Source organism: Mesoplodon mirus, assembly GCF_964341445.2.
Source record: "Mesoplodon mirus genome assembly, chromosome: X".
NCBI classification, from domain to species: domain Eukaryota; kingdom Metazoa; phylum Chordata; class Mammalia; order Artiodactyla; family Ziphiidae; genus Mesoplodon; species Mesoplodon mirus.
This window is the reverse complement of record NC_138981.1, coordinates 93,785,997-93,798,677: the sequence shown is the minus strand read 5'-3', so window position 1 is coordinate 93,798,677 and position 12,681 is coordinate 93,785,997. Positions and strand designations below refer to the sequence as shown.

The 12,681-nt window shown below is 35.2% G+C and overlaps 1 protein-coding gene across 1 annotated transcript in view; it reads right to left on the bottom strand.

Annotated features, from left to right (window-relative positions):
- The window catches only part of COL4A5 (collagen type IV alpha 5 chain), a gene marked incomplete at its 3' end in the record, with an annotated part of 264,450 nt that overhangs the window by 55,137 nt on the left and 196,632 nt on the right, over window positions 1–12,681 (bottom strand). Inside the window, exons 31-36 of the mRNA XM_082610613.1 lie at window positions 9,078–9,245; window positions 8,120–8,209; window positions 7,494–7,643; window positions 6,014–6,112; window positions 4,535–4,624; window positions 3,994–4,133 (exon numbers count right to left, since the gene is read on the bottom strand). Coding sequence (XP_082466739.1) covers window positions 3,994–4,133; window positions 4,535–4,624; window positions 6,014–6,112; window positions 7,494–7,643; window positions 8,120–8,209; window positions 9,078–9,245 — 737 coding nt within the window. The remainder of the gene's footprint in view (window positions 1–3,993; window positions 4,134–4,534; window positions 4,625–6,013; window positions 6,113–7,493; window positions 7,644–8,119; window positions 8,210–9,077; window positions 9,246–12,681) is intronic.

The window sequence follows — 12,681 nt, the reverse complement described above, 5'->3', positions numbered from 1 at the left end:
GGAAAAGAATGAAATTAGAACACTCCTTAACACCATACACAAAAATAAATGCAAAATGGATTAAAGACCTAAAGGTAAGGCCAGACACTATAAAACTCTTAGAGGAAAGCATAGGCAGAACCCTCTATGACATAAATCACAGCAAGATCCTTTTTGACCCACCTCCTAGAGAAATGGAAATAAAAACAAAAATAAACAAATGGGACCTAATGAAACTTAAAAGCTTTTTCACTGCAAAGGAAAACATAAAGAAGATGAAAAGACAACCCTCAGAATGGGAGAAAATACTTGCAAATGAAGCAACTGACAAAGGATTAATCTCCAAAGTTCATAAGCAGCTCATGCAGCTCAATATCAAAAAAACAAACAACTCAATCCAAGAATGGTCAGAAGACCTAAATAGACATTTCCCCAAAGAAGATATACAGATTGCCAACAAACACATGAAAGGATGCTCAACATCACTAATCATTAGAGAAATACAAATCAAAATGACAATGAGGCATTAACTCACACTAGTTATAATGGCCATCATCAAAAAATCTACAAACAATAAATGCTGGAGAGGGTGTGGAGAAAAGGGAACCCTCTTGCACTGTTGGTGGGAATGTAAACTGATACAGCCACTACGGAGAACAGTATGGAGGTTCCTTAAAAAACTAAAAATAGAACTACCATATGACCCAGCAATCCCACTACTGGGCATATACCCTGAGAAAACCATAATTCAAAAAGAGTCATGTATCACAATGTTCACTGCAGCTCTATTTACAATAGCCAGGACATGGAAGCAACTTAAGTGTCCATCGACAGATGAATGGATAAAGAAGATGTGGCACATATATACAATGGAATATTACTCGGTCATAAAAAGAAATGAAATTGAGTTATTTCTAGTGAGGTGGATGGACCTAGAGTCTGTCATACAGAGTGAAGTAAGTCAGAAAGAGAAAACAAATACAGTATGCTAATGTATATATATGGAATCTAAAAAAAAATGTATGTGAAGAACCTAGGGGCAGGACAGGAATAAAGACGCAGATGTAGAGAATGGATTTGAGGACACAGGGAGGGGGAAGGGTAAGCTGGGACAAAGTGAGAGAGTGGCATGGACTTATATATACTACCAAAGATAAAATAGATAGCTAGTGGGAAGTAGACGCATAGCATAGGGTGATCAGCTTCATGCTTTGTGACCACCTAGAGGGGTGGTATAGGGAGGGTGGGAGGGAGATGCAAGAGGGAGGAGATATGGGGATATATATATATGTATAACTGATTCACTTTGTTATAAAGCAGAAACTAACACACCACTGTAAAGCAACTGTACTCCAATAAAGATGTTAAAAAACAAAAAGGCATATGTATGCTGGACTCCAGCAAATCTATTCAGAATTTATTCTATGGCAATATTTACCAAATAATCTTAAGATATTTATGTAAGCTATGTATAAGAATTTCAGTGCAACATATGTTTGTAATCCTGAAAATATAGAAACAACTTCAGTACTAATAATAGGTTAAATTATTTATGGTTAACCTAAACAGAAAATACTATATAATTATGAAAAAGAATGAGGTGTATATTTATAGGCTGATAAAGAAAGTATGCTAAGATATACAAACTATGACCACTAGGTCCAGAACAGATATATAGTATTGAATATGATTTCATGCATATAAATAAAAATATAACTTCCATTAGAAGATTCCGCATCATTCCATGCATCAATAACTGAGGGAAAAATGCTTCTAATTATAATCATAAAATGTTTCCCATTGTAAGATGCACCTCAATATCAGAGATTTTGAATTGTACAAAACTGAGTCTTAAAACTGATGAAATACCTATCATATATACAAACATATATATGCATAAAAAGCCTTTTCTGGACAAATACATGAGGAACTACTAAACGTGGATACCTTGGGGAAGAACTGTGGATTTGGAGTATGTAAATATGTGGAAAGAAGAGTTCTCATTTTACATCATTTCATACTGGTCGATTTTATTTTTATTGATTTATAACATTATACATAAAAGTTTCATGTGTACAACATTATATTTCTATTTCTGTATACACTACGATGTGCTGGTTGATTTTTAAAATCAATCTAATTTGTTACTATTAATATAAAAACTTAAAAAGACAAAAATTGAAATGCACATATCTTTTGACCTAGCAATTTCACTTTTAAGAATCTCTACAGTATAAATAATTGTACATGTGTCCACAGATATGTGTAAGAATGTTCATTATGATATGAATCGCAACAAAAGTAGGATATCATGCAGACATTAACAGTGATGTACACTGATGAAGAAAACTGATTAAGATATACTGAAAGAAGAAATATTAAAAGACATAAGTGATAAGGTAACATACAGAACAGTGTGTATTCTATGATTCTACATATGCACAAAGTGCAGAAAAAACAAAACTCTGCATGTATGTATATATATGTGTGTGCATGTGTATGTATGTGTGTGTGTGTGTGTGTGTGTGTGTATCGAGAGAGAGAAAGAGAAAGAGAAAGAGAATATGTTGCAAGAGATTCAAATTTACACACCAACTATTAACAGTGGATTCTTTGGGGAAGGGAATGGAATAAAGAAGACATGTTATAAAGGAGATTTTCACTTTTGCCCTTGATATGTCTGTATTATTATTTTTAGTAAAATATGTATTCATGTATTACTGATAAAATTTAAATAGAAAAAATTAAGATTCATTTCAATAAACTTTATACTGTTAATCCACAATTAATATACAGAAATTTCTCTTGATTACTTCTTAAAGTAAGTTGATTGACTGGGCAATCAAAAGATAGTCTTTTTGGGGACTTCCCTGGTGGTCCAGTGATAAAGAATCCGCCTTACAATGCAGGAGACATAGGTTCGATCCCTGTTGGGGAACTAAGATCCCACATGCCGCGGGGCAACTAAGCCCACATGCCACAACTACAGAGCTTGCGTGCCTCAATGAGAGAGACTGCGTGCCACAAACTAGAGAGCCCATGCGCCCTAGAGCCTGCGCACCACAACTAGAGAGAAGCCTGTGCGCCCCAATGAAGAGCCCGCGTGCCGCAACAAATAAAAGATCCCGCATGCCACAACTAAGACCTGATGCAGCCAAAAAAAGAAAGAAAATAAATACATTTAAAAATATAGCTTTTTGTATACTATTAAAAAGAAATTATCTTTAAAATGTTATTCAATAAATTCTTATCTCAGTGGGAACTTTCACGGAAGTTGAGTAACACAATTCCTTTTCTAATACTCTCAGGTTTTGTGTTGTAACTGAATGATTAAACATCGTTAAAGACAAACAATTCACTGGGAGAAAATACTTGCAACATATATATTAGACAATGGATACCTCTCTGCTAGTTATAAAATACTTCTGCAAATCAATAGCGATTACTACCTTTTTACATGGAATTAAGCAGTTATCAAACATTTGTGAGTCCAGTGATTCTTAAACAAGTTCTAGATTTGATTGCTTGAGAAATCCCACCAAAGTTTTCACACTGACTAGGGACAGAGAGAGATACGTAAAACTGTTTTCGGAGAACCACCTCAGATATGCAGTTAAGAATACTACTGCACCTTCATTAATTTTATAAGTTACTTTGCTTATAAGCCTCTTCAAATTAGTTAATAATAATATTAGGACAAAGACCAACAACTCCATCACTAAAAAGGAAAAAAAACCCCAAAACTATGCAGAAATATGCTTTTGGGTTACTGAAACATACTCAAAGAGTACGATAGAGGGAAAATAAAGAAATCAGAAAGATTTCCCACCCTTTTTTTGGACTGGCTGCAAAACTAAAATATATCTCCTTACAATATAGGAGAAAAGAGAAGGAATGAACTTCTTGCCCAGACTATACCATGTCATTCTATAGTTTGTTTAAGTAAGAATTAGGAATGAGCACAATGTTAAAGAAATATCATATCTGCTCAGGCATATACCTGAGTAGGATTACCTTTGGGCCAGGAAGACCTGGAAGACCAATGCCTGAAATACCAGGATCACCTTTTTCTCCTTTCTGTCCAGGTAATCCCGGGGACCCAGGTTGTCCAGGAACTCCAGGAGGTCCAGGAGACCCTTTTGCACCCTGGGGGCCTGTTAGAAACATGTAATATGCAATCTTTTACAAAATATTGTTTGTGGGATATATATGATGCACATGACCAAGCAAAAATATTTTTTAAAAGAATTCTGCAAATTCTGATATATATAATAATGAGCTTTACAACCAGGATTATATAAAAGCCTATTTTTCAAGGAAGTTTAAGTGAAAGGGGGTATAGCTGGAGAAAAAAATGTAAGTTTGTGATTTCTTTCTAAAGCTCTGTCTCTTAATTCGCACTTCAAATATTTGGGTAATGAGAGAGCTCTACCCACCGACTGCCTTAGATATTGTCTCAGCTTGACTCTATCAACACCAGTCTCATTTCTAATAACAAAGAGTGAACCATCTTCCATTAATGGAACTAAATATCTGGGAAATTTTCATCACTCACCTGGAAAACCCATATCACCTATGTTTCCTTTAAGTCCAGGAGGTCCTGTAAGTCCTGGCTTCCCAGGGAGACCAGGGTTACCCTTGGGACCTACAAAAGTCAAATTGGTAAAATTAAGACAACTCAGCAATATTAATGTTGCCTGGTTTCCTGGTATGGGTTGTAATTAAAATGCAAGCGTGAGATTGAATGGATTAAATCTTAACATACGATTAAGTTCCACAGATCTAACTCAGCATAAAACAGGTAAGAGTTACCTAAGAAATCTCTTTAGGAACATATTACAATATAATCATGGTAACAGAGGTTTCCTAATACAAATTTATTTTAAAAATGCAAAACTTTCACCAAGACACCTTGTTTCTTGCCCTAAAACTATTCCAATCACCTGAAATCTTATTTGTTGTTTGTGTATAAGTAAGTACCTTACTATATTCATCACAGGTAAATCCAATATAAAGGGACTCTTTTTAAAAGATTCAGAGGTGGCATTCCCATGTAGAGCCTGATCATGTGAGACCAGAAGAGGAAAGTGGAAACCTGTCATGATACACCCTCAGAACATTAGGCCAGGGATATATAAGAGTTGATGGAGAAATACTGTACTATCTCCCCCCAACAGTCATGGCTGTTGTGCTTACACATTCTTCCCAGAGCTTAGATACTTGAGCTCTGTGGTGTCATCCAGGAATTTCGCAAGGACCACAATGTTGCCTTAAATATTATTTTCTTTTATTTTTTCTTTCACACTGTCTTCCAGCTTGGAGAAGAAAATGCAAAATATGTGAAGGATAGAAAAGGAGATAATTTCTCCATCCCACTACATCAAGGTAATGCAGTACAGAGTCCAGAACAGAATAACTGACCTAAAGGGCTCTTACAAAGATGGAGATGAGCTCCTCTTTATTCCTTAGGGGCCCAACTAAAAGAAAATGGCTTAAGAAGCAGCAAGAGTTTTATTAGAAATAAGAAAAAAAAATCCATGTTGACTGTAAGAGTGATTAATGCTATAACACATTACCAAGGTAGATTGTGAAATTTTTATCCCTAGAAACTTTAAAAAACAGAATTGGCAGCCATCTGTTTTACATGGTTTAATGATTGACTTGCCTGAAGACAGAGAACTGAAAAGGGTGAATTCTTTAGGCTCCTACCAGATAACCTGTCTTATTGACATATGCTACAATGTATATAAATAAAACACAGCACCTTACTTGGATGTACTTCTGATTTTGCGTACACACTGATGCCACAAAAAGAAGAAACTGAGCAAAGCAAAATATTCTATAAATCTTGTCTGTTGACACTTGGGCCAAATGGCAACATTTTTGTTAAGGAGAGGTCCGTATCTCAGTAGCTACCCAAGCATATTGCCATGACCAGATTCAAAACATCATCACACATGATAAATACATAATTACTTTGTTCCAGGGTTCAGGATCAACCACCCAATTGCTACAGGTGGTTTAACATACTTACCCGATGGTCCTGGTAATCCAGGCTGTCCACTCAGTCCAGGTTGCCCTGGGTCTCCAGGCAAACCCTGATAACCTTTTGGCCCTGCAATTCCAGGAATACCTTCCAAGGATGAGTATAAGAAAGACAAGTTAGGTTGATATCATTAAATAAATTTGGTGAAGCAAGCTCACCAAACTCTGAAATATGAATGAAATACAGTGATATTCTGATACAGTATGAACCAACAGCACTGGACTCACTAAAACCCCCCACTTTTTAATTTAGCTACCATTACGAATTGCAGAGCACTCAAGAATTAAGTCACTTTCCTCTTTGGGCCTCAGTTTCTTACACTGTAAAATGAAGGAATTGGGGAGGATTATCTCTAAGCTCTCTCTTAGATTCTATAACTATATTTAATAACCCTATATCACAGGCAAATACAGTTTACTGCCTCTGTTTTGCAGAAGTCATAATGGAAAGAGAAGAGAAGCCTTGCAAGAAGTAAGTCAAGAAAGGTATCTCATTTTAACAAGAATAAAAATTAGGTGGCTTTGCCTCTTTCATGACTGTATACAGTAATGTCTTAACACTCTTTTTTGAGGAGAAATCCCACCAGGTCCTGCTCATAGGGAAGCTTATAACATCTGTGTACACACACACCTGCACACACACTCACACGCGGACTGACAGTAATAATGGTTACAACACAGAAAGAGTCACAAACTTTACTATGATCTGCAAATAAACATAGATAGTTTTTAAAGTTCCATGTTGTTTGAAAGACTATTCTATATAGATTGGATTGTGTTTTATTTATTGATCTGTGCTTATTCATATTTTCTGGTGCTTTGTTATGAATATATTATACTTTTATAAAAAGAAAAAAGGACTTTTAAATGTTAAAAACCTGTTACACTTCATACCTTATTTGCTTCTAATAAAATAACTATAACAACACAGTCATTCCCTAGACCTACTTTCAGTGACCTCCCCCAGAGCTGAGCTTGGCTGTTCATAGTCCAATACTTGTTTATTCTTCCAGGGTAGAATAACAATGAACTGTACTTAAAAGTCAAGCATGATGTGGATATCAAAACACTGCAGGGCAACAAAGTACCACTCATCCTCATCTGGTTTCAAGACGAAAAAGTTTAAAGGACCAGCAAATTTTCCAAACACTGAAATCTGTTTTCCAAGTAATTCTGGCTTATATAGATCTTTTTTCTCTTGACCACATCCTATATACTATTTTCTGGAAGGCCTGAAAGTGACTGTCTATTTTAAAACCTCATAGTTTGTGACAGATAAACTACAAAGAAAATACGCAAACAAAAGTTGATCAGTGAAATCAGTGAAAATTAATTTTCATTACCAAAATTTGATACACCTAACTGCCTTATGGTGGTGAGTCCTGGATTACAAGTCACTTTCCATGCTATTAAAAATTAAAATTCATATATAGCAGGAAACACATTAATAAATAAATGCATTCACTCACCTGGTAGGCCAGGGTCCCCTTTCTCTCCTTTTGAACCCATCAGATCTGGATCCATTGGTCCAGGAAGGCCTGGAAGGCCAGGCTCTCCTTTACTACCTTTCTCTCCTGCAGGGCCAGGAAGTCCTGGCTGACCCTGCAAACCATCATCACCTAAACCCAACATGTGTGGGGAAGACAGAGCAGATCAGATTTATCCATCCAGGATTAATGCATATATAAAGATTATTCATATGTTACATAGTTGGGTAGGCCACTGACCACCCAAAACACTTAGGCACCTTATTTACTGTCTATAAATAACTCGACCTCACACACACTTTTACACTCAAATAACAATCTCTCTTCTGGGATTCTTTGACAATTACAAAGACTGTAAAAAGTAAAAATTTAATCCCTATATTCTGTTATTTTGAGCTAAGCACTTACCATGTTTCATAGTATTCAAGCTAAGCATACCACCAAACTTAAAACAGTACCTATTTAAATGCCATGAAAATACAAGAAACATAATACAAGCAAGCATTGCTCATTTTAAAGCAGTCAAATAAAAATATTCTGTATTGACATAAAGTAAAATATTTAATTTTCTTTCTTTCATGCATCTGCCAGCAAACCCTGAATATTACCTTTGAGACCAGGAACACCACTCCTGCCAGGAATTCCCAAAGGTCCTGTTGGGCCTGGAGGTCCCATCATACCCATTTCACCTTTGGCACCTTTTAAGAATATCAATAAGTATCTTTTACCTTTCCTTGACCTTGGAAAGATAAAAGATAAGTTTAAAGATGTCAACTGGAAAACTATTGAAACTTGGAGGGAAGCCACTAAGTTTCACCCCTTTCCAACTACTGTAACCTTAGTGACCACTACTGCCTATATCATTGTGGTAGTTAGTCTCTAAAGATGGTCCCCAAATGAACCACACTTCCCAGTATACACAGCCTAGAGTAGCCTTCTCCCCTTGAATTCGGGATGACTCTGTGCCTTACCCTTGACTAAGTGACACTGTATGACTCCCAATGCTAGATCATAAGAAGCCTTGAAACTTCCATCTGTGGCTCCTAGTACACTCATTTTCAGTTTTGGGGATTCTCTCTTTTGGAAGCCAGCTGCCCTGGAAGGAGAGCAGCTACCCTGATACTACCATAATGCGAAGTACTTCTATGGATAATGAGATACCATGTGAAGAGGCCAATGAACACTCAGGTGTCAGAGAAGTAGATCCTTCAACCCCAACCACTCCAGCTGATGCCATGTGGATCAGAGATAAACAACCCTGGCAATCCATCCCTTAATTCCTGACCCACAAACCTTGAGCAAAATTAAAAGGTTGATTTAAATCATTAAATTTTGGGGTCATTTGTTACACAGCAATATATAACTGGAGCCCTCAGAGAGAAAAAGTGTAATGCAAATAGCAAAGTGAGTTTCCTACAATCAAAGACATTTAACACTTTTTCCTAAAGGACAGTGTCAATCCAGAAAAGTACAAGAGGATAATATACCAGAGTCATATTAGTTTTAATTTCCTGAATCCAAAATTAGGGAAGACTAAAAAATTACCTGGGAAGACCAAAATATTACCTGGAAAGCCAGAGGCACCTGCTTTTCCTGGGAGTCCTGGTGATCCTGGGGGTCCCATAGGACCTGGTGCTCCAGGGATCCCTGGACTGCCTCTCTCACCAGGAGGTCCTGGAACATCAAATCCAGGAGGCCCTGGATCCCCCTTCTCTCCTGGTATTCCATGCAAGCCTAGTTAATACAAACCAATATTAAGAAGTATTGAAGTAGTTTTAAGAGATGTATCTGGTTATTTTTCTAGCAAACAAGTGATAGAATCCTGTATATAACAAACCTAACAGTGAGTTAGAGATACTTTTGGCATCATGCACAGAAAATAACCAACAATAAAAGTTTAGGATTCTCAAGTATATTTCTCTAAGAAGGTGCTTCTGAAATTATTTCTCATGACCGACCAATCTTTTCTTAATTGCTGGTCCATCATGGACTATTTTTTTAATAAAACACAATAAAATTACTAAAATACTAAAATAAAAATATCAAAGACATATAAAATACAATCTTACATTTTGGTCATTATATTCAATAAATATAATTACACTGTCAAACTGCTATAAAAGTTTCTAAATGCTTACTCTCTATTTCTTCTAATTCCAGTGCTGACTGGTAACAGTTTGTAATTCGACACTGGTCCACTGACCACACTTGGATTTCCATTGCTCTAAGGTATTATGAATTATAAAGATGTATTTCTCTAATCCATAAAAAGATTAATTACTGAATAAGTAAGTTACATGGGCCCTTTTTACTTTATATTGGCTTTGTTTTACATGTTGTTTTAATAATACGTTATTATTAGTCTTTGTTGTTAACTTTTGTTTCACAGTAATCCAGCCAGGATTTTATAGAAAAAATATGTCATTGCAAAAATATACTCCAGAAAACAAGGTGGTTAAAAAAGAATATGTTTAGTGAAAAGAATTACACTACAAACATGGTGCAAGTTCCCATTCCAATACCTATCAGCTACGTGACTTATTAAGTCACTTAATGTTGTTGGTCTTCATCTCTTAAATGGGGATGTGCCATAACTGACTGAAAGCTGCGGGATGAAACAGGTGACCATTCCAAGCATCCCTTCAACAATAAGACCTAATTTTATTACTGTTGAAGATTCACAGACAATTATTTTTATAAGAGAGCAAGACACTGGCATTTTAAGACCTGTTTGAGATCATATACCAGCATGCCTTTAAACTGATTACATTCACTTTGAAGATTAGAGAATTCCATTTAGTTGGTACAGTAGTGATGATTCCAATGCTGCCATTTCATAATAAAAAGATTATTAAAAGGGGAGAGATATTTTATATTATATTTATGAAATATGATGAGATACCTAATCATGTGCACAATTATAGCCCTATATGAATCACTGTCTATTGTTATATTACAGTCCAAGTAGTTTTTAATAGCTGAGTTTTCAAGATAACTAATTAGTCCTTTGAAATATGCTCCAAGAGAGCGGTTCTACAAAATAATTAAAAGAAACCAAAGACTTTAATCTGGAGAAATCTTGTTTGTTTTCCAAGTTTAAAGCTTTAAGATATGGCTTTTGGGGGGGGGAAGAAAGATGAATAAGGTCTGAGGATTTAATGTATAACATGGTGACTATCATTGATAATACTGTATTGTATAACTGCAACTTGCTAATAGAGTAGAACTTAAGGGTTCTCACACACAAAAAGTGGAAAATATGTGAGGTGATGGATGTGTTAACTTGATTGTGAAAATCCTTTCACCACGTATACCTATATCAAATAATCACATTGTATATTTGAAATATATTACAATTCTATTTGTCTATTATACCTCAATAGAGCTCAAAAGATAATAAATCAAAGGAAATATCCTATTTACAGTTTCTCAGAACCATTTTCATGAAATATCTCTTGCATCTTTTATGATGATCCTATTATATTTGAATGATATTTTCTATTTGCTCTAATATAATAAATTCTCAATATTAAAAAAGAAAAAGATAAGGCTTTTGAGAGAAAACTATAGTACCTGGCAGACCTGAAGTTCAAGAGGCAGGAAGTTATAGTTCAGCAGCAAGATGAACCACCCAAGCAGAAGCAAGTTGCAAAAAGATTCATTAGGTTAGGAAACAAAACTAACCATGTAAAGATTAGAACAAAAAGTCTACGAATAGAATTTATTAGATATTGATTCACTACTAACATATATTAGTAATCAGGAAAGAAATTTATTTTAGGCATTTACTCAGATGCTCATATAACATATACTATAAATGTGTTTGCCAACAGAGACACAATAAAATTTTACATTCACAAAAAGTAATACTTTTTGATGAAGATCAGCTTTACACTCTTGTTTATCTCTGATCTTTATATTGCTGTGAATGATCACTTTGGAATTTAAGCTCCTAAAAGTTAGTTAGAATTTAAAAATAAACTTGATTTTATACTGTAACAGGTTAGGTGCAGATAACTCAATAATTATTAGTGCAGGCTATGATTAAGCAAACTACATGTACTAGGCAAAGATCTCTGCATTGTCATTAGTAGTAGTAACAGATATTATGCCGCATTTTGCACAGCATAGATCTTTTCCATGACTATGTCAGGAATTGGCATCCTGGTAAGATCCAGAATGAAGAAAGTCAATATAAATTCAAAGGCTCTGCTGAATCTCCTTACACAATAAAAGGAATTATATGGATATATCTATAGAGGCTAAGTACATTAGAGGTGTATAATGCTCTAAATTTATTTGCAGCCAAATGGAAAGAGTTTATGGGAAAAAAAAGAAAATTCCAAAAGCATGCATTATCTGTGAAAACTTTACACACACACACACACACACAGCCCAAGGGTTTTATAGCCAAAAAAAGTTAGAAAACTACAATGTACTCTCCTTCGTCTATAAAAATGACACGACTAATTCCTTATTCCTTTGATTCACATTAGTGGCGATGAGCCTGAGCTGATTCAGCCATGCACGTGTTCCTGAGGCTGGGCAAGTGTTACAACACATTTAACTCAGGTTAGGGTATTATCTGTAGACATGGAATTGAGTATATTTAACTGACCTCTAAAAAGATTAACTAAAGCAATTATCTTCTAGTTATTGGCCAGACCAAATAATAAGAACCAACAACTTCCATTTCTGCCTGGGTTACTAGGGCATGGGGTGAAAAGCACTTTGCTTCTTGTCCCTTGGCATTTAAAAAAAAATTTATTTCCCTACTGCCAAATGAGAAATTGATATTCAACAGGTCTTTAACTTATAAACATGCATTAAACTGTACAGCCTGCTATGGAAAAGAGAATGACAAATAGTAAAGCTTAATTAAATAATAGAAAACTGGAGTCAAAAGAAAAGCCTGAAAAGCATATATTTCTAGAGAAATGACAACATAGAGTACTTTGCATTAAGTTTTCTACTGCAAAATGAAACACAGCAAGTATATTTAATAAGCTTATTTTTAAAAATTGGTAGTTAGAATTTCAGCCATGCAGTATAAGTCAGGTGTATCAAGATATTAGTAGTAGCCTTGCTGATCATCCTGTTATTGAGATGTACAAACAGAAATTATGGTATTTTTGAAATGGACTAAGATAATATTCTGCTTTGGTGATAC